The 25,255-nt window shown below is 42.3% G+C and overlaps 1 protein-coding gene across 1 annotated transcript; it reads left to right on the top strand.

The window, feature by feature from the left end:
- The first annotated feature begins 238 nt into the window (after window positions 1-238).
- Window positions 239-24,879, top strand: CXADR (CXADR Ig-like cell adhesion molecule). Its single transcript, XM_060098790.1, has 9 exons — window positions 239-258; window positions 385-457; window positions 1,796-1,901; window positions 7,075-7,313; window positions 12,967-13,171; window positions 19,917-20,072; window positions 21,026-21,148; window positions 21,965-22,103; window positions 24,615-24,879. The coding sequence occupies exons 1-9, from the start codon at window positions 239-241 to the stop codon at window positions 24,877-24,879; spliced, it is 1,326 nt and encodes a 441-aa protein (XP_059954773.1).
- Window positions 24,880-25,255: the final 376 nt, after the last annotated feature.

Here is a 25,255-nt window from a genome sequence, read left to right as displayed (position 1 = left end):
AAGTGAGTCCAAAAGGTGGGATGGAGCAAGGAAGGCAGTGTTACAAAGCGTGTGGGTGCTCAGTGCTGCGCCACGCGGGGAGAGTGCGGGTGCTGAGCAGCCAGAGGTGGGGAGGCGCCTGCTCACCAAGGGCCTTGAGGAGGATAAAGGTTCTGAACCAGGGAGGGGCTGCCAGGGTTGTTCAGGCATGGCAGTGGTATAATTTCAGAAACAGCTGTTCAGAGCACACGGGTGAAGCATGGAGGTGGTCAGAATGAGGTAGAGTGGGTGCAGGGAAGACAGCAGGCTCAGCCTGTGGGAGAGATGGTTGTGGCCTGGACATAGAGAAAAATGGTTGCATTTGGGATATTTTAATTTGACACCAATTCTGCTGTGTGTGTATAGGGGGCCCTCCCCGCTACGTCCACCAAGGAATTCTTTGACACCAGCTGGATATTCTGACATCATCCACCCGGAGGTAGCGTCAGACCCACAGGTTCATAAGGGCTCGGTCCTGCGAGCCTGCCACCCCCCCTCATGCGCACACGCACTTCAGATGCCAGTTGCGCGTTCAGGTTGTCAGCTATGCTTCTATAGATCTGGGGTTCCCACCACCCTCTCCTTAGCTCGATTTACTAGAGCGGCTCGCAGAACTCAGAAATTTTTACTTCCTAGATCATCAGTTTATTATAAAAAGGATATACAGCCAAATGGAAGATGCCTAGGGCCAAGGTATGGGGAGAGGCTTCGCGCTTCTATGCTCTCTGAGCATCTCCATGTGTTTAACAACCCAGTTCTATCCTAATACTGTCCTTTTCGGTTTTTATAGAGTCTTCATTACAGAGGCATGATGGATCAAATCATTGGCTGCTGGTGAATGAACTTAATCTCCAGCCCCTCCCCCTCCCCTCCCCCCCAGGGTTGGGGGTGGGACTGGTAGTTCTAATCCTCTCATCACATGATCGCCTCCCTTGGCAACCAGCCGGTCCTTAGGTTCCTTAGGAGTTCTCTAAAAGTCCCCGTTATCATAACAAAAGACACCTTGATCGCTCCTAGGAGCTCTGTGCCAGGCACTGGGACACAGACCAAATATATACGTATTATAAATCAGAACATCAAAGTTACATTAAGGAGGGCTTCCCTGGTGGCGCAGTGGTTGAGAGTCCGCCCGCCGATGCAGGGGACACGGGTTCGTGCCCCGGTCCGGGAAGATCCCACATGCCGCGGAGCGTCTGGGCCCGTGAGCCATGGCCGCCGAGCCTGCGCGTCCGGAGCCTGTGCTCCGCAACGGGAGAGGCCACAACAGTGAGAGGCCCCCGTACCGCAAAAAAAAAAAAAGTTACATTAAGGAGGTACCAGTTCTTATCGAATTAGGGCTCCACCCTTCGACCGAATGTAACATAATCACCTCCTTAATGGCCGGCCCTAACCCAGTCACATGGGGGATTCATTAAGGCATCCTCAAGAACTATGATGGGACAGGATTCAGTCACTGGCACAGTCCCCCCAGAGTATTATTATACTTGTATATTTATTATTAAACGTGTATGTTAAAGGTCATATTCTTTTTGAAAGATCTAATTTGATTAGATAACTGTCTTTGCTGTCAGGTAAATGGAATTAAACCTGGTGGTGGCAGTGTTTAGTCGAACGTCCATTAATATAAATGGGAGTCGATTTTACTACCTGAAAGCCATATTTTAGTCAGGTCCTTTGGCTGGAGCGGGCTCGTTCTGGCCTAGTGTGTTTGCTCTAGTTCTTTGTCTCAGTTAGGAGAGCTTGGATTTCTTACCCTAATTCTCCTGCCTGTTATTAGGCGTCTAGGTTGTTTTCGGATGCTGCCTTTTGTCGGACATTGGGGTTGTTTTCAGATGCATGCTTGCACGTATTAGGTCTTGTGAGTTCAGCCTCAGTTCCTCAAAGTGGGTTTGCTCATTTGCATTTCACAGGCCTCCTGTAGGGTTGGTCCAGTAAGTTGGACTCGCCCTCCATGGGTGCTGCAATATTTCCAACACTTTTGCCTAGCTTGGCTTCTTCTGTTTCCATTCTCTTAGACAAAGGTACTTGGGCCTGTGAGTTTGCTTTGCCTGTGCTGTCCCCAGCGTATTGTGACCTGCTTACCTCGGGCATCCAGAATTTCTTGAATGCCGTTTGATTCTGTTGTAATGAAGCATTTCATTGATTGCTTAGATCTCTAGACAGCTTATGTGGGATCCCCTCTCTCCACGCAGGTGAAAACACCTCTCTCATCACTGCTTGAAATCCCTGTGCATATGCCATCTTTGGTCAGACTCCACATTTAGTGTCTTGCTTGTATAGATAAATATGTGGAAAACACGTTTCAGGTCATTCCTTTTGTCTCATTTCCTCAGTGATAGAACAGCAGAAAACCTTCCTTCGTTCAGCAAGTTTTGTTGAAAGCTAAATGGTGATTTTTTTAACCTAAGATTTTTAATATAGTTAAATTTATGTGTTTTCCTTCATAGCTTCTGTGTTCTCTAGTTTTCTTTTTTTTTTTAAAGCAATTTTGCCTTTTATTTATATTTTATTTATTTATTTATGGCTGTGTTGGGTCTTCGTTTCTGGGCGAGGGCTTTCTCTAGTTGTGGCAAGCGGGGGCCACTCTTCATCGCGGTGCGCGGTCCTCTTACTATCGTGGCCTCTCTCGTTGCGGAGCACAGGCTCCAGATGCGCAGGCTCGGTAATTGTGGCTCACGGGGCCAGTTGCTCTGCGGCATGCGGGATCTTCCCAGACCAGGGCCCAAACCCATGTCCCCTGCATTGGCAGGTAAACTCTCAACCACTGCGCCACCAGGGAAGCCCCTCTAGTTTTCTTTAAGACTTTCCTCAGTCAAAACATTATCGAAAATTCTCACACATTTACTTCATTTATTTTTTTAATCAGCTATAAAGTTTCATGAGCACGTTCCAACTTCCTATGATTTTAAGATTGACAGAAGGAAAAGATAGCTGAAGACCATCCAGGTTAACATGTAGCTTAAACTTGAAAAGAAATGAAAGAAGTAAGGCAGGTTATCAGTTGCAAACGTTGCCTGCCTTCAGGAGGAGTACTTCCTGCCACGCTCTCCAGTTGTGCTCCTTTCTGACGGTGGAAACAGATCGAAGGCCTTGGCAGAAGATGACAACATCAAAGCTGAAAAATACTCTGATGAAGTCATGTCATTTTGATGCTCAGATAGAAGTCAGACTGGGCAGAAGAGAGGTTCCACAGACTCAAGTGATTTGGAATTTGGAGATTAGAGAAAGCAAGCAGAAAACTGGGAGATGTTATTTTAGTCACTGCCAAAAAGGGACATGATTCAGTCTGTTTATTTACATAATCCTGTGCTGAGCACTTGTTAACAGGACCCTCCAAGTACTTGTGGTTGATCATGTGCTGCGTATTTCATCACATTCTGAATATGTTTGAATAAAATTATAAGAAGATTTGTTATTTGACTTAGTTTTGAGACCATGTTTGAACTTACAAGTAGTTTGCAAGTTAAATTATCACTCAATTTGCTTCCTAAATAGAATTGGGCAGTGTTAAGAATATCCAGAGACACTGCCTGAAACCAAGTGTCTGCCTTTTGTCTTCTACAATTTGTGACTGATGCATACATCAGTGCTTGAAAAACTATGCCCTCGTGCAGAGAGGCCCCTTCAGTGTTGCTAGGAAACCCAATAACTGTTTTCTACCATCTTGAGATTTTAATTCATTTCTAGTGCAACACAATGAAGAGCAGTTGAATGTTTTAAACATTTTTGGAAAAAGAAATGCTGAAAACCGTTTAAGAGTCTGTTTAAAATTTCTTTTAGCAGTATACATATTAAGGAAATCTCATTATAAAGCTCACCTTTCTTAAAATCCCAGTTGTGAAAAATAACTAACAGTTTGATATCTATCCAGATCATTTTTATACACATGAAACTGTTTTCTAAGATACTCTTTAAAAGAAAAGTAATTTTTATGTATCAAAGAAGAAAGAATGGATGATACTATCATGAAAACGAAGTTACATTTCATTCTAATGACTGTAGTATAAGTACTGAGCATGAATTAGGATAATTTAAACTTTCACTTATTTAGATACCTAATTGATGCCTCTAGAGTTTTCATTTGATTTTTTATCAAATAAAAGCTCTAGAAGCACAGAGTAACCAGGAAGTTTTAATTGTTTTTTTTATGGCAAATTTTCATTCTTACTTATATATATTTTTGCCTCCGTATTTTTGGACTGTGTCTTGATTTGTTTGAAATGGAATTCTCATCCTGGACTGTACTTAGATTGTTCTTATCTTACATCATACATATGGTATTCATACCCAGACAAATGCAGACAATTGTAGGAGCTATAGACAGGAGATCTTCAAGTAGCAGGACCTTCTGGCAGATTAATGCTATTTTTCAACATTTCTAAAATTCATCAAACTTACAATCCAGTCACCAGTTATTTTCTACTAATGTGCAAGGAACACAACAGAGGATAAAGGTATCCACAATTTCTGCTGACCCTGATGGAGCTAATGATGAATCAGGGCATGCATTTAAAACATTCACTGAAAATTGCAAGGTAGTATGGGAAGATAAGCTCATCGATATCTAGAAGATGGGACAAAAACCATGGAGCCTGAGTTTATAAAAGGAAAAAAAAGAAGAAGATAGTATTCGCTGAGCGCCAAATGGGTGATAACGGATAGCAGAAAGTAAAGTACTGTGAGCATTACTAGGAAGACAGAGGAAAAATCATTGTAGGCTGGAGAGGTAGCAGAGGGCCTGAGTGAATGAGGTAGGAATGGAATTGAGTTTATTAGAAATGATAGAAAGTATTTATTCAGAGGATTGAATATTAATCAGGAGAAATAGTTGCGATTACACAGATACCTATCAAATCATACCATCTAAACTAGAAATGTGCACATGAAATGGAGATTGGAGTAGTATGGACTTCTGGGGGGATGGTAAGTGGTCCATTTGGGCTGAATCAGTGGTTTTGGATGGCATACCAATCTTTGCTGTTTAGCAAACTAACCCAAACTTTAGAGGCTTTAAAAGAACAATCGTGTATTAGTTCATGATCCTGTCTAGGGTCACTCCTGGAGCTGCAGGCAGCTGGTGTGGACTAGAGTGGTGTTTTAGGGTGGCTGCAGGTTGGGTACTTATAGCTGTTGGTCTGACACCTCAGTTCTCTCTGTGTGGAGCAGCAACGCCTCTTGAAGCCTAGCCCTGGGACTGGCTCAGCAGTACTCAGGCTACTTTCTTTCTATTCGCCAAAACAAGGCCACCTCTGATTTAGGGGAGGGCCTGCAGAGAATCTGTGTCCAATTTTAATTTGCTGTTTGATGAGTTCACTTAAATGTGATAAAAGCCTAGGATGGTACCTGAATATAAATGGTCTTGAATGTAAACTGACTTTTCTTTCCTTCTCAATCTATTGGCTACAACCTTACTAACATTTCATTACAACTGATAGTCTGCGTGTATTAAGCCTCTTCTAAGAGCTAATGGAAAGGTTCATATGATGGATAATAATATAATTCTTCATTTTGGTTTGTTCTGTTGGAATGTGTCATTTGAAAACCAGCAACAAAATCATCATTATGGAGAATTAGGACTTGGATTTACTTTTAATTTTGCTCTGTGTTTATTTTTATGGTGTGAGCAGGGGGATGGGAAGTGGGGGAGAGAGGAAGGCCCCATGTATCATAATCTTTGTGCTTGGGGTCTCTTCCAGGTCATCATCCAGCCCTGAAAGTCAGGGTTGGGTGATGTAGAGGCCCACGTTGTAGAGCTGCTGAATGGAAACCAGTGTATTCATTTGAAACTTCAGATCTGCATACGTTACACATTTGACTTTACCCATAAGAAAATGTTAGGTTATCACAAGAAAAACATACAGTGACAGACTAGTGTGGTTCAAACTTTTATAGTGTAAATAGTAAAAAAAAAAAAAAAAAAAAAAAAAAAAGTTTTGTGTGATAGTTCGTTTACAGACCAAATTTGCATTATATTAAGTTGTTGGTTGCTCAAACTGTAATCTTTTTCTTTTCTTTTTTTTTGCGGTACGCGGGCCTCTCACTGCTGTGGCCTCTCCCGTTGCGGAGCACGGGCTCCCGACGCTCAGGCTCAGCGGCCATGGCTCACGGGCCCAGTCGCTCTGTGGCATGTGGGATCTTCCCGGACCGGGGCACGAACCCACGTCCCCTGCATCGGCAGGCGGACTGTCAACCACTGCGCCTCCAGGGAAGCCCGGTTGCAGTGGGTTTTAGCCATGTCTCTCACAAACTCAGTTGGAAGAAACTATGTTGGAATTTTTGTTTGGGGCTTGGGACATCTATTTTTGCTTTTATAGAGTTTTCAAATATTACCATCCAGCATTAGTGTGATCTAAGTGGAAGTTTCATAGAATACAAATTTGAGAATAGGTTATGGAATTTTATGATGTCTTTTAAAACATGATATAATAAATATGTCTGACTGTTTTTCAGAAGGGAAATAAGAAGGGACAAACAGTAAGAAATGTCTTAAAGATAATATTGAGGTCAATTATTTGGTACATTTAAAAATATATAAATTGACAGTTTCTTCTCTTTTTGAATTGTCATCAAAATTTATTGCTTAGAAATATTTTTAAGCATTCAATAAAAGTTACAGACTCAAATTTAATAAAAATTTGGAATTACAGAAGCCTTGGCAGAAAACGTGTCAAAATTCATCAGCATGTGCCCCAGTGATGGGAGTTCCAAGTGTGTCCCTGGCACCATGGAAGCGTGAATTAATGTGGCCTTGAATTAGTATGACATAATTGACTTTTCAGAGACTCTAGCCAGGTTCAGTTTTAAACATCTGCTTGGATAATAGAAATCCTTTACTAGGTTCTTATGATTCATATGAGAATGCTGGTATTCCATATAATGTTGGGAACTTTCCAGTGTTCTGAAAGGAAATTGTGTTGAATAAGATGGATATTAATATTTGTCATTCTATTTCTACAGAAGCACAAACTTAAAAACTGGGGACCGCTGAGTTGGAATTTCATTCCTGTGGTCCCAAATAAAATCCTGTTTCACCCACATCCTGTGCTCCCTCTGAAGAGCTGAGGTGTGCTGAGCGTGCTGCCAGCCTGAGAGCAGATGCTCAGTCGATATGCATGTTTCATATTCTAGATTTCGCCAGAAGTTTGGGTATCACTACTCCTGAACAGATGATTGAAAAGGCCAAAGGGGAAACTGCCTATTTGCCGTGCAAATTTACCCTCGGTCCAGAAGACCAGGGACCTCTGGACATCGAGTGGCTGCTATCACCAGCTGATAATCAGAAGGTGGATCAAGTGGTATGTGTTGCTTACTCGGCAGATGCCGGGGAACTGGTCTTCGGTGTCTGTCACTGTGCTGATAATGTGGGGGGGGGGGAACGTGGGGAGCTATGAAGAAAGTCATAGCTTATGGTGTAGGTGAGGAAGGCACATGCTGTGGAAATTGAGGACACTTATGTAATGGAGTGAAGTGGATAATAAGTGACCTCCGATTTCAAGAGGAAGAAAAGGTCACCAGACTTCTTAGAGAAGGCTGCAAGGAAGAAGAGGAACTTGTGAACGTTCTGAAAATCTGGACTTGGAAGTATATGTGAGCCAGGGAGCAGGGGAGGCGTATATGGAGCAGGTCTGACAGTGCAGCAGGAATGTGCATAACGTGTTAGGGGATGCCTGGTAAACTAGGCTTTGTGAAAGGTTAGGTAGAATTGAATTTTTACATTTCACACAAGGATTCCATTACCAGTATAAGGGTCAAGTCTAACAGTGTAATGAAGGTATGTATTATTACAGTCTGCTTTCCATATTTTTGCAAGTTAAATATCCTATACATTGAATTCCTTAAAAAACAAAACAGCAGTTGGCCCTTCATATCTGTGGGTTCCCCATCTGTGGATTCAACCATTCATGGATTGAAAATATTTGGGAACAAAAATTCCAGAAAGTTCCAGAAAGCAAAACTTGAATTTCCCACATGCCAGCAACAATTTACATACCATTTACATTGTATTAGGTATTGTAGGTAATGTAGAGATGAGTTAAAGTATATGGGAGGGTGCATATACTTTAAGTCATCTCATAAGTACGCTATCTTGTATGAGAGGCCTGAGCATCTGCGGATGTTGGCATCTGAGGAGGGGAGGGGGAAAGGGAGGAGGTCCTGGACCACCCCCATCCCCACCCCCACCGGGGGTATGGAGGGATGTCTGTATTATTATTTTTTTATTTTAATTTTTTTTAATAATTAAGATCTAGTTTCTTTTTTTTAAAATTTATTCATTTAAATTTATTTATTTTTGGCTGCATTGGGTCTTTGTTGCTGTGCACGGGCTTTCTCTAGTTGCAGAGAGCGGGGGCTACTCTTCGTTGTGGCGTGCGGGCTTCTCATTGCGGTGGCTTCTCTTGTTGTGGAGTGCAGGCTCCAGGCACGCGGGCTTCAGTAGTGGTGGTTCGCGGGCTCTAGAGCTCAGGCTCAGCAGTTGTGGTGCACGGGGTTAGTTGCTCCGCGGCATGTGCGATCTTCCCGGACCAGGGCTCGAACCCGCGTCCCCTGCATTGGCAGGCGGATTCTTAACCACTGCGCCACCAGGGAAGCCCCGGGATGACTGTATTATTATAGAATTTTTTCTAATTACAAATTAATAAGAGCGTAATGTAGAAAACTTGAAAAGCCAAAAGTAGCACAAAGGAGAAAAATTGCCCAATAACCTTGGTATTTAACCAGGTTTCTTTGCCTGACTTGCAGCAAGACAAATGCTGAAAGACAAGAGCTGAGATGCCGAAGTTTGCAGCTGAGAAAGAGTTATTCACAGGGCAGCCAAGTGAGGAGACAGAACAAATCTCAGATCTGCCTCCCTGAAGGCAAGGGACTTGACATATTTATGAGATAAAGTAGCAGGGTGGGGGCTTCCCTGGTGGCGCCGTGGTTGAGGGTCCGCCTGCCGTTGCAGGGGACACGGGTTCGTGCCCCCGTCCGGGAAGATCCCACATGCTGCGGAGCGGCTGGGCCCGTGAGCCATGGCGCTGAGCCTGCGCATCTGGAGCCTGTGCTCCGCAATGGGAGAGGCCACAACGGTGAGAGGCCCGCGTACCACACACACACACACAAAAAAAAAAAGAAGAAGCAGGGTGGTCTTACGCATGGGGAAAGGTGTTTGGAGTTAGGAAAAGGTGAGGTCATCTGTGTTCTGTGCAGATTTATCTTAGTTACATGCTTTTTCTTGAGATTCATGTTCAGAAATGGAGGCACTTAGCATGATTGAGGGTGGAGTTTTCAGCCCTCTGACGTCAAAAGGCCATTCAGTGGACACCTGCCCAGACTCAGTTTTAGGGTCGGTGGTCCCAGCCAACCTTAGCCGGCTTGAACTGCACAGAAGCCAACTCCCAGTTCCTGGAAAACAACTTAAGCCCCCCCATCACTATGTGACCCATACATCAGCATTGTCTATAAAGGTGGTTTAAGGAGTTAAAAAATAATTAAGGCAAGCTGGGTCAGAGAAGGTAGGGTACAAGTGGAGGGGTTTTGAACAAGCTGTGCTCTTCTTATGTGCTGTTCTCTAAGACAAGCTCAGTAATTCCTGTTAGTCACCAGTTTCTGTTAACCCTCTGCGGCACGATTTCAGCCTCATCTCCAGATACATATATCACGCTTTGCCTTTTAATGGTACCAGAATATTCCACTAATTTAGAGTGCTTCATATTAGCTTCGCCTGATATATTTAATTTTAAAAAATCAGTGTTGATAAATTATATTAAACCAGGGAGAGAAAAAGAAGTTCACATATTTGGAGGAATATTATATATAATATATTTGGAAGGGAAATGTTTACTTATGGTCCATGTTAAAGAAGGGGTTATCCAGCCGTTTAATGGCTGAATCAGTGCAGTTAGGTAATTAACTATTTTTGGCAAATACAAGCAGTCTGTCCATGATGTATTTGTGAAGAAAAAAATTAAGGTGCTTTCCCAAGTTGTAAATGTCTAGGGCCACCCCCTCCAAGGGTATATCTCTGCCCTGATTCTGGTACTAGAACTTCCTTCTCTCCCCCTAAGCAAAATAAATTGAGCCTGACTCATCCTGTATACTCAGCCCAGATACCCTGTCCCCCTCCTCTCATCTTGCTCTTCATCCCTGCCCCCCCTCTTTTTTTTTTTTTTTTTGCGGTACGCGGGCCTCTCACTGTTGTTGCCTCTCCCGTTGCGGAGCACAGGCTCCTGACGCTCAGGCTCAGCGGCCATGGCTCACGGGCCCAGCCGCTCCACGGCATGTGGGATCATGTGGGATCTTCCCGGACCGGGGCACGAACCCGTGTCCCCTGCATCGGCAGGCAGACTCTCAACCACTGCGCCACCAGGGAAGCCCCATCTCCCCTCTCTTTCCATGGCAGTGCCAGCACCCTGAACGCAGGCTTCTACCTGAGGTCCTACACACCCCGGACTCCCTTGCCAGTGCAGTGCCCATCCCCCTTTAGAGTCCAGGACTCTGGTTCCGTGGTTAAGATGCGTGAATGGAGAGCACAGGTCATAAATGCTTCTGGCTTAAGACTCATGGGTGAAGCCCTGTGACCAGGTACGTCTCGAGACCAAGAAGTCCAGCGTGCCCTATAGCCTTGCGTTTCTATTCATGTAAGGAGACAGGGACTTCTATGCTGAGTGGGGGGCCCAGGCTTGCTGTCTACAGGACTTGTGAGACAAGTGTGAAACTAGGAACTGGGTTGAAGTGTCCATTTCTGGGCAATTTTGGCAAATGTGGCAAAGCCTAGCCTCTAACCTAAAACACAGTAAAGGAAGACCAAAAGAAAGAAGGGCTAGGGAGAGATTGATGCAGAGGAGGATGCTTACATAGAATTTCAGCTACACCATAATGCTTGCTAAATCCTTATTTTAATATTTTTAAGCTAGCAGGCAGTGCGGTGGGGGACTGGGCTGGAGAAATTTCCATCCCCATTCCTTGTATGATCTCTTTAGTCAGCAAACAGTTACCATGTACTGTGCACTTACTGTGTGCTGGGCAGTGTTTTATGTACTTTAATTATATATACTTATTTAAGCCTTAAAACAGCATCCCGGAATGAGGATGATTATACATGTGAGGAGGAGGAAAATGAGGCCCAGGGATTTGAAGGAACACGCCCAGGGTCACGCAGCTGGCAACAGGGGGTCTGAACCCCAGTCTCTCTGACCTTGCCCTGCCTGCCACCCCCCCAGCCCGCACTTGATTATCCTCTGCACTAACGTGTACTATCTCCTCTGTCTCCTCATGTGTAAAATAGGAACAAGTACACCTGCCTCAGGGTTGTGGTAAGAATCCTCTGAAATACTGTATGCATTAGCATTTCGTAAGCCTGTAAGTCATAAAGAAATGTTTATAAAGTCAGTCAGTATACAGTGTCAGGCCACATGGATCTGGTTTGCATCTCAGCTGTGTGACTTTGGGAGAGTAGGTCTGTGACAGCCCCTGCTTTCCTCAGGTTAAAGGTTAAATGTGGATAGTGTCTCCATCGCTGCTGGGTTGTAAAGAGGAATCAAAATCGCCTGGTAAATGTTACTTCCCGGTTTCTTAACTACTGTTTATAAGACTGTTTTCATGGGAAAACATTAAGTTAGTTTACAAAAATGACTGACAGTGGAGACACATTTTATTTGTCAGGCCCTCCTTGAAAGACTCCTGAAGTGTGTGTGTAGCAGAATGAGGGACTGAACTTTGTGGCTCAGGAGGGCCCACGGTTTAATATAGAGGAAGAGACACTGTCTCATTTGAGGAGTTTTCAGTGTTGCTGTTGTCAAGTGGGTGTGGAGAGAAGATGGAACAAACAAAGTGATGGCTTGTTTTACGCAGTAAGTCAGCTGTGGACCCTTCGACTGTGTCTTTTATTTACTTAGCAAACCGGTATTGGGTGCGTCTGCAATGCAGACACTTTATACAAGCAAAAGATCTTTAGTGAATTGGGGGTGGGGTCAGCATGGTAGGGGAGGTGATAATAGAAGAACCCAAGTCTGTGCCCTGAAGAAATTCCTACAGGTGGCCCTGATTCCGATCTTATTTTTCATAATAAACATCTCAGATAAAAAATTATTTGCAGGATGTAGACTGTAGTTGTCTTTTCTGATTATTATTTGACTTTGGTACCACTGCTCTTTGGCTCTTGGGTCTCAGATGGCCAGAATGAAGGATTTTATTAGCAAATGAAAAATTATAAAGTGTGTTCAATTAATTTGAGTGATAGTTAGAGATGACTATTATAAGTTCTCTTCCAAGTCAAGTTTAGCAGAATTTATTTTCCCTCTAAATCTAGCCTTTAGTTATTTCCATCAAAGCCTATAACAGTGGTTCAGAAAACTTAGTGAAATTAGGAAAGGTCTTTGCTCTTCATCACAGATTAATTGGAAGGTCCTGTGTAACCTGGCTGGGCACACACATCTTAACAGGTTTATTTTATTATTTTATCTATTAGGGTGTGGAACCTTCGAGTGCCTCCAACTTAGTATATTAAGACAAAAAATGTTGTCTTTTTTTGTCTGTAAGTTCCATGGGTAAATTATCATAAGCCCTTTTTGGGCAGTAGTGGTGGTTTGTACCTGATTTTATACAGTTGATTGGCATACTGCATCCTCTGAGGCAGCTGAAAATAGAGTGTTTCAGAATTCACAAATCCATGCTCTTGTGGAGTCTCACCGAATGGCTCTCTGATAGAGGGCTACATTACTTAATCATGTGGCGGTCTTGGTTTCCCCATCTACACTGACAGTGTGTGACCATACTTTGGGATCATATTGTGGTTTCTTTCCGTTTTCTTAACCCGTGATTTGAATAATTGTAGATTCCTCATGATACCGTGTTCTTATTCTTTTTGTGGCTCCTACATTACCATGGTGTATCCAGAGCTCCTTTAATGAGACAGAGGGTTTACTTGCTTGTTTGTTTTTTCCTTGTCTTATCTTGACTTTCTTTTAGATTATTTTATATTCCGGAGACAAAATTTATGACGACTACTATCAAGATCTCAAGGGACGAGTACATTTTACAAGTACTGATCTCAAATCTGGTGATGCATCAATAAATGTAACAAATTTACAGTTGTCAGATATTGGCACATACCAGTGCAAAGTGAAAAAAGCTCCCGGTGTTGGAAATAAGAAGATTCAGCTGACAGTTCTTGGTAAGTTATTTGTAATAATGTTACTTATTAACAGGGTGAGTGGTTACAGTACTATAGTAGCAGCATTTAAGTGAGACAAAGCTTAGGTTTTTAGAATAATAATTTTAATACTTGACATAATTCTAATGTCCTCTAATAGCATAAAACATAAAGCTACCTTTTTTGGGGGGGGTGGGTAGGAAAAATAAGCGACCAACTTCTTTGTGAAGTTCATGAAAGCATTTGAAAGTAAACGAAGGAGTTTTGTGATATGGGAGAAGAACCCTGAAGCAGGAGTTAGGGGATCCAGGCTTTTCCCATAGTTCTCAGGTTTGCCCTGAGAATTAAATAGAACCTCTTCATTTCCTGGGCCTCAGTCTACATTTTCGAAACATAAAAATAATTATCATTAAATCTCTTTGCAGTCTTATTCAGCTCAAAATTGTGATGTGTGCCTTAAGCTTTTTCGAACTGCATTTCCCAAAGAATAAATGAGGTTTCTATGATGAATAATTGGAGTATTTAGAACAGAGGAGATGGAACATGGTAGCTGGAATATTGAATTGGTATAAGGCCTTTAGACCTTAGATAGTCCTTTAACCTCCATGAGCATCAATGTTTTTCATCCTTAAAGTGAGGAGATTAGACAGGTGGCCACTAAGATGCAGCTCTCCAGGACAGTTAAGAAGGAGATATGTATAAACTGCTTTATAAACAGTCAAAGCCGGCAGAGTTTGTTATCCTCCTCTAGATTCTGTGGTCATGCACAAGCACTCTTTACCACTGCAAACTGAGAAACTCTGAAAGGTACTGTTCATAAATATACTTCTAAAATCTTATCGTGGTAGGCTTTATCCAAAAGTACAATGGCTGCCATGTAGAAAATCTCAACTATCTAGCACTATTCAGTGACAGTAAATTCCCCTGTGACCTAAGGTGTCAGGTTTGGGGGACACTTGGGCACCCACTTTATGTAGGAAATACTGGTTGCTGGAATCACCTGCCATACCCCTGGAGATAACTAATCTGGACAACTCCCCCCACATCAACTTCTACCTTTCGTTCCTTTTGTTTTAGAAACTGAGCAGAGGGGTTAAGTGCGTTGGATTCCAGACTCATCCTGAGTAGCATTCTTTTCTAAAGAATGAATATCAGAGCAGGTAGAGATTAGGAATAAGAATGCGGATTTCTTTTCACCCCAATGGCAACTCCAGGGGTTGTCTTGGTTGGTAAGGCAGTCTTCTGGCAACATCACTGAGGGGGGCACACGAGGGGGACCTGGTAAAGGGCACTCCATGCTAAATGGAACTCATTCAGAATATGTCTGTGGTATGAAAGCAAGTGAACCTGAACAAGGATCCAGAAAAAGGAATACGGAAACATTGGAAATTCTAGCCTTTTGTGTTTACATTTAGCGAACATGGAGTTGCCTTTCTTTTTTATAAATATGAAAGCAGATAAAGTTGAATAATTTGTCTGAACTCTTAGCCCAGGCATACCTGGAATTATAACCCTGAGTGTATCTTCTTTAAGCACCGCTCTCCAGGAAGCGTTGAGTTAGGATATATATGAAAATTTAACTAGTTCATGCTGTACCAAGCAGACTATACATGTTTATCAGAATTATTTATTGTGAAATCCCTGTCTGATGGGGACAGGTACACTGGGAGGAATGCGATTGGCACATGTTCTCAGAAGAGGTGTGGACAGGCACTGTGTGTGTGTGAGTGTGTGTGTGTGAGTGTGTGTGAGAGGGAAAGAGAGATCCCTTAGGAACAGGCTCTGGCCGGGCACACTGAGGCAGGAGCCATGGCTGTCGGGCGGGAGGGATGGCCTTTTAAACCTCACACCCCTGGCATCTTATTCCTCAGCCTAGATCTGTGGGGAGCATTGACACAGGAACTCCTTTTGTTAGCTCCGTGGGGCATCACCGTGGCCAAGCAAACCCTGAAGTCAAATCAGGGAGGGAGAGAGGGATTAAAATGAGGGGTAGGGGAGAATGGGGGCAGTGGTTGCTGAAGGGAAGTGGGGATGACTAATCCTCTGACCTGGCGAGGCTGTCTCAGAGCCAGAGGAGAATTTCTTTATCTCTTCCGTGTTTCCAGGTGAGTCATGACCACTGTGGGAGAAAACATTAAAAGTTTCTCTTGAAAGTGAGAGCTGGACAGAAGCCTAATTTGCTCGCTTTTTTTCTGAAAATTCTGCTTAGACAATCTGGAGGAAAGATTAAATAAAGTGCCCTCTAGGGACCAGACTGAAATGGCAGTCCAGTGGAGCTCTTGCTTGGTTCACTGTCAGAGGCTCTGCCTGATACTTTGATTCGTTTGTGGGAAACCTGAAGATGCCACCATGGTGTTCACGGAGTAATGAAAGCTCGTTCGGTGAGCCGTGGGCGCTGTGTGGACCATTAGCTGCCTCGGTGTGAGGGGTGGTATGTTGCTATCCCTCGCTCCATTGCTGGGGCCCACCCTGCTCTTTCAGATACACCAGACGTATAACTGGATGCAACTCAGGAAAGAAACTGGACAGGGGTGACGATAACAAAGGGAATCGACAGAGGGTTAATATGGTGGCCACACATTACCAGCACCTTCCCTGAGAACTCTGAAAAAGCCTATTATTGAGACCTGTTGGTATAAATAGACTGGGTTGTTTTGCAGAGGAGAACATGCACAGTTAACTTTCCTTCATGTGTGTATATGGTGCGCTCAGACTGCACCCACATGACAAGAACACGTGGCAACAGCATGTGTGGGGACTCAGTCAACACTGGGATTTTTTTTTCAACTTTTTATTCTGAAATAATTTTAGTTTTACAGAAAAGTTGAAAAAATACCAGAAAGTTCCTGAGAGTATACCCATAACCTAATTTTTCCTAATGTTAACATTTTATAAAATCATAGTACAACTACCAAAAGCAAGAGATTAATGTTGGGACAATAATATTAACTAAACTACAGGCCTAATTTGAATTTCACAGCTTCCTGTTAATGCCTTTTTGTGCTGGGGTCAAATCTAAGATCGCTGCTGCATTGACATCTGTAGTCTCCAGTTAATGTCGGGGGCACGTGATGTCCTGTCTTATTGTTAACCATGATCACTTGGTTTCAGTTTAATCTGATAGGTTTCTCTGCTATAAAATTACTACTTTTCCTCTGGGATTAAAAAATAATCCCATGTTGGTGGGAATGTAAATTGATACAACCACTATGGAGAACAGTATGGAGGTTCCTTAAAAAACTAAAAATAGAACCACCATACGACCCAGCAATCCCACTACTGGGCATATATATACCCTGAGAAAACCATAACTCAAAAAGAGTCATGTACCACAGAGTTCATTGCAGCACTATTTACAGTAGCCAGGACATGGAAGCAACCTAAGTGTCCATCAACAGATGAATGGATAAAGAAGATGTGGCACATATATACAATGGAACATTACTCAACCATAAAAAGAAATGAAACTGAGTTATTTGTAGTGAGGTGGATGGACCTAGAGTCTGTCATACAGAGTGAAGTAAGTCAGAAAGAGAAAAACAAATACCGTATGCTAACACATATATATGGAATCTAAAAAAAAAAAGAAATGATTCTGATGAACCTAGGGATAGGATAGGAATAAAGACGCAGACATAGAGAATGGACTTGAGGACACGGGGAGGGGGAAGGGTAAGCTAGGACGAAGTGAGAGAGTAACATGGACATATATACACTCCCAAATGTAAAATAGATAGCTAGTGGGAAGCAGCTGCCTAGCACAGGGAGATCAGCTCGGTGCTTTGTGTCCACCTAGAGGGGTGAGATAGGGAGGGTAGGAGGGAGACGCAAGAGGGAGGGGATATGGAGATATATGTATACATATAGCTGATTCACTTTGTTATACATCAGAAACTAACACAACATTGTAAAGCAATTATACTCCAATAAAGATGTTTAAAAAAAAAATCCCAGCGGGGGAGCCACTTTAAGACTATGCAAATATCTTGTTTCTCCTCAAACTTTCGCCCATTGATTTTTAGCATCTATGCATGGATTTTGCCAGGAGTCAAGGTATTTTGAGCTAAGCAAAAATATTCCTGTATGGGTGACGTGATGATCAAAGCATATTCTGTCCCAAATAGAGATTTAGAGTGTTTCCTATAGACTGAGGCAGTGAAACACTAGCATGGAGGGATGATGATATAATACACAGATGGAGCACAGCATTGCTAAATTGGTGGGTCACTGACCGAATACAAGTTGACGGCCACGTACCCTTAACTGAGAAGGACTCTTTATTAGCTCTGCTAATGATCATGGTGGCACATGTTCTGAGGACAATAGCTAGATATCCTGGAGCCCCAGACCAAAGAAACCTTAGCGGGTAAGACTTTATTTTTGTTTCTTTTGTGGTTTCATCTTTCAATTCATCGAAGTGCCGTGGATTAGGAGTTCGTCTTCCCGGCTTTTTAATGGTGGGGCTGGCATGTAAAAGACTTGCACTTTCTCCACCCAGCGGAAAGCAGGCAGCTGGTCCTAAGCACCGCTCAGAACCAGTGCTGGTAAAAATCTCATTCTGCTGTGCATAGAGTATGTTGAAATCTCAAACTCAGTGGGACCCTGATTTCCTGAGCAGCCACTTTAAACAACTGCCTGTTATTGGATATGTTTGGGCAGGGGACATTTTTCAGTAGAAAAGGAGAAGGGTTAGGGTTAGAATGCTGTATTACCAATAGAAGTTTGATGTCCAAAGCATTGCTTCAGTATCTCCCTTACTGCTAGTTTGTGTAATAAAGGATTTATTTATTGGTAGTTTGAAGAAATGGAGAACAAAGCTCATTTTGTTGAAGACTCAGAGGATGAAATGATGCGCAAAACTGATTCAAAAGTCCAGTTGATGTAATGTCCAGGGCAACTGACCAATCTGAAAAAGAAAAAGATTTGCTTAGGAAAGTCAACAACGCAGTTAAATGCACCTGTTGATCCTTACTAAAAAGTAGAAGTAGTAACAAAGGGGAGGAATCCAATTACATTTAAGAATTACCAGGACATGTGTGAAGTGAGATCATGATTGACCACCTTAGGTGAAGATGCCCCACTGCGTATGACAGACCCTGTCAGCCAGATCTGGAAAACAGTTTGACACTTTCTTATAAAGTTAAACATTTACTTACCTGGTATGAAAAGGGAAAACATATACCAGTATTTGCAAGCAGTGTTGTTCAAACTGTTCACGTAGTACCAAACTGTAAATCCCATTCACATTTATTCTTAGTAGTGAAAGAATAAAAGCCCACCCAGGACTTGAAAGAATGAAAATCAGAAAAACAGAAGAAAAGCAGTCCTGCCATGTATCAGATTGGGAGGAGAGATGCAAATAGAGGCAGGTACAGGGTTTATGGGGAATGTTGCTCTCCCAAGGTCGTGGGACGCTGAGAAACTATAGCCCACTGCTGTCCCCTCATTGCTGCCCCCAGACCCACTTTGCACTGCTCATCCTTTACTGGGGGCACTCAGGTTGCTAAATGACCCTCGTCTCCAGTTTAGTCCCTGCTTCTCCTAACCCTGCCTCAGAAATGGCATCCGATTCAGAACTGATCTCTGCCTCTAGAAGACTCTTCTCAGAACCTTCAGAATCCCTCTCTCCCTTGTCCCAGCTCCTCACAGCAGTCTGATTTCCACAGACCTCACACCTGCTCCTGGCCAGTTTAGCTAATTAGGCTTTAACAGTAGCCCCAAGACAGGAAACAGTGTGCATCAATACCTGAATGAACAAACAATGGGATACAACTCGGTAGTAAGAAAGAATGGACCACTGATCTATATACAACAGCATAGATCAATTGGATCAGTCTTAAAAAGCCTTACGATGAATAAAAGAAACAAAAGCGCATACTGTATTTTTCCATTTATAGGACTCATGAAGCAGCAGAACTAATCTATAGCAATAGAAATCTTGGATCAGTGGCTGTCTGGGACCCGGATTGTGCAGTGAGATCAACTGCAGTCAGCTTGAGGGAAATTGCTCGGGAGAGGATTGGAGTGGTGCTAGTGTTGAAAGTGATCAGCTCACATGATTAAAATGTGTTAATTTTATTGTATGTGTATTCTGCCTTAATGCAGATCAGCAAGAGAGTCTGAACTGCCAGGGTGTTAACCTAGTGTTGAGGTGGGTTTCACATAATGGAGTTAGACCTGGAATATAACCTCAGATCTGCCTTTTTATAACACTGCTCTCTGGGTGGTTTTGGATTGCTGTAAATGTGGAAAATAACTGGTCCTTCCTGTACTAAGCGAATTGTCCCTCTTATCAGCATAATGTATCGTCAACCCCCTGATTGTTGGGTTAACAGCACACAGAGAGGAATGTGACGGTGCACATACTCCCAGAGGGCTACATGTCAAGCTCCAAGTAGAATAGGTTAGGAATGGGGGGTGGGGGGGGGAAGAAGCTTCCTTGGGTCTGAAGTAGCCCAGCCCGCATCATCCTTGCTTTTTTCACATGTGCCCCATGGGATGGAGGGGCACAGAGCCGCACCTGAGATGCTGCCTGGCCTTGTGCAGTGGCTGCTTGCCTGAGCTCATTCTTGCCTGTTTTGTGCTGGATCAGGCTGAGTAAACTGGCGTTGGCAACCTATTGTAGCCTTTCAGTCTTGTCCACTCTGGACCCAGGACCCCCTGCTGTCGAGTTAGTGGTTGTGCGACATGCTGTGTGTTTAAGTAGTCATTAGAAACATACATTCCGTTCTCTTGTATAAAGTTATAACTTATTTTCTTTTCTCAGTTAAGCCTTCAGGTACAAGATGTTACATTGATGGATCAGAAGAAATTGGAAGTGACTTTAAACTAAAATGTGAACCAAAAGAAGGTTCACTCCCATTACGATATGAATGGCAAAAATTGTCCAACTCACAGAAACTGCCCACCTCATGGTTACCAGGTACTGCTGATGATGCACTTTGAATCGTGTGCCATTGATTTGGACTTAAGTCTAGTAGGGTTTGTGCATGTAAATGTATATTTTTTAATCCCCATATACCTTCCCTTTTCTAGACAGAGCAATCAGGATTCTGTGGGAATTAGTCAGTGTTTTTATAATGACAGCTTGGTGTCATGTAGTGTAAGTGAAGAGATATTTTTATAATGATCACCATTTAGGATATTATAATTGGTTTCTTTGTTGTATGTTTATTAATTGTTGGTAATATTGATGGAAACTGCTCATTATCATAAATTAGTGGTTAAGTTACAGCAAGAGTTGGATGTTGAGTGTTTTGCCTGGATTCATGTTGAAGATATGGTTATTTAACCATGGCATGTCTGTTAAAACAAAAAAACAACAGCTATGACTAACCAAAAAGATTCAAATTGTTTAAATCTGATTACTCATCTGTATGTTATAATTAACCTGTTATTCAAACTGGTTACCATGCTCCACTCTCCTCCCTCCCACCCCACCCCGCTCTTAAGCAGGATCTCTCTCCACCTCTGTTTTTCAAACTAAGAGGCTGAACAATACGACCCCCTCTAACTTTCTTTTATGTTTCTTCTGTCTGGAGGGATGAAATATATTTTGTAAATCTTCCTGCTGCACCTAAGAGCCTTTGTGGCACAATGTTTTTTATAGTCAACGTGGCTCTGCTTCAGCAGAGACTCCCTGTGCCTGACTGAAGGGGTCATGATTACCTTGGCTTTGACATAAATGAACTAGAGGCACAGTCGTTTGCATCCCGGAGACATGCACGTGTCTTGCCAAGTTTTTTCTGTATGTAGCTTCAGTTTGTCTCACTTTTACCTGGATTGTCAACCAAGTAGAGTTTGCCTTTACTAAAAACTCAGCAGTATGTTACTATAAGAATGGGTTTTGCTCCCTTACCCCCTTTCTTCTCATAGAAATGACTTCACCTGTTATATCTGTAAAAAATGCCACTACCGAATACTCTGGGACATACAGTTGTACAGTCAAAAACAGAGTGGGCTCTGATCAATGCCTGCTACGCCTGGATGTTGTTCCTCGTAAGTTATCTTCTTTCTGCTGTGATAGTGTTATCTTTATACAGCCTCCTTTGGTTCCATCAGTGAGTGTGGGTATTAAGGGCAAGGGGATGCTAACTTGGAGCAAAGCACTCTGTGGCTTGGTTGCTAGCTTTTCTAAGTCATGGAAAGAAAAAAAGTACTACATTTTATTAATAAAAACTTCTTCATTATTATTATTATTGTTATTATTATTATTATTATTTATTTATTTTTTTTGCGGTACGCGGGCCTCTAACTGTAGTGGTCTCTCCCATTGCGGAGCACAGGCTCTGGACGCGCAGGCTCAGCGGCCATGGCTCACGGGCCTAGCCGCTCCGCGGCTCGTGGGATCTTCCCAGACCGGGGCACGAACCCGTGTCCCCTGCATTGGCAGGCAGACTCTCAACCACTACACCACCAGGGAAGCCCAGGCCTTCTTCATTACTGTAGTGACATTAAAGAGGCAAGAGTTGTCAAATTGACTCTTGTACCGTATTTAGCCAATGTCAGTGAGGACAGGCTTTTTAGAACATTCTTATATGCCAACCAAGATAGCTGTGAATATTAAAATCTTTTATAGTGGTTTTATTCTTTTTATCCTTGAAATAGCTTACACAGTTCAGAAGAAAGTTCTTTTAGTGGATTTTCCCCTAGACCAGAAAAAGCTAACTAATTTGTCTCTTAACGTTAATATATGCGATGAAATCAATGTCATTGTGTATCCTTACCTTCAAAATGACTAGATGGAAGTTTTTTTGTTTGTTTGTTTTGCTTTTTTAAAATATTAATTATTTTCTTATTAACACTTTATTCAAGCTTCAAATAGAGCTGGGACAATTGCAGGAGCTGTTATAGGAATTTTGCTTGCACTAGTGCTCATTGGTCTTATCGTCTTTTGCTGTCGTAAAAAGCGCAGAGAAGAAAAATACGAAAAGGAAGTTCATCATGATATCAGGTAATTAAGTGACACAGGAGTTGACTGATATATACTCAATTTATTATGTCACTAAAGCATTAATTCTCTTAACCATCTGAAGCATTTGCCCCTATGAGAATTGGATGAAAGCTATCGCTCTTCCCTTCAACACATTTGAAAGCTTTTACTTATTTCAAGTGTGTGGAGCCAACCAACCTACATTGTGCCCTCCTCCCCCGTTTTGGGCTCTACGTTAAGAAGCATTGCAAAATGCTTTTCTCAAGATGTCTACCTTCTCCCAATAAAGTATAGGCATGAAACAGCAAAGGAAACCATAAACAAGATGAAAAGACAACGCTCAGTATGGGAGAAAATATTTGCAAATGAAGCAACTGACAAAAGATTAATCTCCAAAATATACAAACAGCTCATGCAGCTCAATATCAAAAAAACAACCCAATCCAGAAATAGGCGGGAGACCTAAATAGACATTTCTCCAAAGAAGACATACAGATTGTCAACAAACACATGAAAAGATGCTCAACGTCACTAATTATTAGAGAAATGCAAATCAAAACCACAATGAGGTATCACCTCACACCGGTCAGAATGGCCATCATCAAAAAGAGAGTGTGGAGAAAAGGGAACCCTCTTGCACTGCTGGTGGGAATGTAAATTGATACAGCCACTATGGAGAACAGTATGGAGGTTCCTTAAAAAACTAAAAATAGAACTACCATACCACCCAGCAGTCCCACTACTGGGCATATACCCTGAGAAAACCATAATTCAAAGAGAGTCATGTACCAAAATATTCATTGCAGCTCTCTTTACAATAGCCAGGACATGGAAGCAACCTAAGTGTCCATCAACAGATGAATGGATAAAGAAGATGTGGCACATGTGTACAAAGGAATATTAGCCATAAAAAGAAATGAAATTGAATTATTTGTAGTGAGGTGGATGGACCTAGAGTCTGTCAAACAGAGTGAAGTAAGTCAGGAAGAGAAAAACAAATACTGTATGCTAACACATATATGTGGTACAACAACAACAAAAAAAACGGTTCTGATGAACCTAGGGGCAGGACAGGAATAAAGACGCAGACGTAGAGAATGGACTTGAGGGCACGGAGGGGGAAGGGTAAGCTGAGAGGAAGTGAGAGAGTAGCATGGGCATATATACACTACCAAATACAAGGTAGCTAGTAGGAAGCAGCTGCATGGCACAGGGAGATCAGCTGAAAGCTTTGTGACGACCTAGAGGGGTGGGACAGGGAGGGTGGAAGGGAGGCTCAAGAGGGAGGGAATATGGGGATATATGTATACGTATAACTGATTCCCTTTGTTGTACAGCAGAAACTAACATAATATTGTAAAGCAATTATACTCCAATAAAGATGTGAAAGAAAAAAAAGTACAGGCATAAAGTTTTCAAAAAATGGAGATGTTGGGTTTCCCTGGTGGCGCAGTGGTTGAGAGTCCACCTGCCGATGCAGGGGACACGGGTTTGTGCCCCAGTCCGGGAGGATCAAAACCCCAAACCTTAACATCTCCATTTTTTTTTTTTTTTTTTTTTTTTTTTGCGGTACACGGGCTTCTCACTGTTGTGGCTTCTCCCGTTGCGGAGCACAGGCTCCGGACGCGCAGGCTCAGCGGCCGTGGATAACGGGCCCAGCCGCTCCGCGGCATGTGGCATCCTCCCGGACCGGGACACAAACCCGTGTGTCCCCTGCATCGGCAGGTGGACTCTCAAGCACTGCGCCACCAGGGAAGCCCTGGGTTTTTTTTTTTTTTTTTTTTTTTTTAAAGATCTGATTGTATCAAGTGACATAGGTAGTTAATAGAACTATGGGTAATGTGATTTTATTTTATTTTTAAAATATTCTAAACTAGTAGATCTTAACTAGAAGTGCACATTGGATTATAGAACTTGTAAAAATAATAACATATGACCAAAGTAACACCCAGAAAATTGACATTTGGTGGGTCTGGGCACTTTTATTTTTTAAATGCACAGAAGTAACTCAGATATATATTCTATGTCAGTGCTTAGTGTGAAAATTCTTATGCCTAATTCTCAGTTTTTGCAAACTTCAATCTGCTAAGTTTTCAGCTAAAGTCTTAGATGAGTAACTTTGATAATAAAAAGGATATTTTTGTCTTTTTTTTTTTTGGTAGAAATATCTGCAGGTGTTAGTGCTTTATTGACTATAGAGTGTTACGTGACTGTAACCAGGTTATCTTGATCAGTGATACTAGAATATGAAAATATTTGAAGTTTGTTCTTTGTAAGACAGCATTATAGAATCTCACATTTTTGTAAAAATATTTCATTGTGTGTGAAGATAGAAACTGTAAATGATAAATTTGGGACAGATACACAGTTCATGACATTATGCCTTATTGTGCTTGTGTTTTGTGTGTCACACACGATTTTATGTACTTAATGCTTAACTAGAGGCTCTTCCCTACCCATGATTCATAGCGTACGTATTGTAGGTTTTTAGAAATTTGTTCTTTGAACGTGTATTGGGATCTTTATTTCTAGGGAAGACGTGCCTCCTCCGAAGAGCCGTACGTCCACTGCCAGAAGCTACCTTGGCAGCAATCACTCATCCCTGGGATCCATGTCCCCTTCCAACATGGAAGGGTATTCTAAGACTCAGTATAACCAAGTGCCAAGCGAAGACTTCGAGCGCGATCCTCAGAGTGCAACACTCCCAACTGCTAAGGTAGCTGCCCCTAATCTCAGTAGGATGGGAGCAGTGCCCGTGATGATTCCAGCACAGAGCAAGGACGGGTCCATAGTATAGAGCCTCTGTACCCTTCATCTGTGCTCTCCTCTTGAGATGTGAGCACCTGTTTTAATTTTTGCTACCAGCCTCAAAACAATATATATATATATATAAAAATTAACCAAAAACTGTAAGAATAATACTTCACAAAAAGTTTTATTTGGTTATATTGAAATAGTAAAGGCATTAAAGTTCTAAGGACAAATTCACCATCTAAATAGTATTTCCTTTAAGAGCTTGACTTTATACATTTCTGACTATCAATACTTAAGTCAGCTGTGGCACTTTGAATATGAAATCATAGGTGAAGAAATAAATTGGTGAACTTACATGCATACCAAGTTGATACTTGAATCATCTGAAAGTGGTACTTTATTATTTGTTATTTTTATAT

Source organism: Mesoplodon densirostris, chromosome 5 (genome assembly GCF_025265405.1).
Source record: "Mesoplodon densirostris isolate mMesDen1 chromosome 5, mMesDen1 primary haplotype, whole genome shotgun sequence".
Taxonomy (NCBI): Eukaryota; Metazoa; Chordata; class Mammalia; order Artiodactyla; family Ziphiidae; genus Mesoplodon; species Mesoplodon densirostris.
This window is presented reverse-complemented; position numbering and strand designations above follow the sequence as displayed.

Bases quoted from the DNA above. Each gene is read 5' to 3' on its own strand.
- CXADR (XM_060098790.1), top strand. From the start codon at position 239: ATGGAGGTGGTCAGAATGAG. The intron at 20,073-21,025 runs GTACTGCTGATG...TTCTTCTCATAG, and splicing joins GCCCACCTCATGGTTACCAG to AAATGACTTCACCTGTTATA. The intron at 21,149-21,964 runs GTAAGTTATCTT...ACTTTATTCAAG, and splicing joins ACGCCTGGATGTTGTTCCTC to CTTCAAATAGAGCTGGGACA.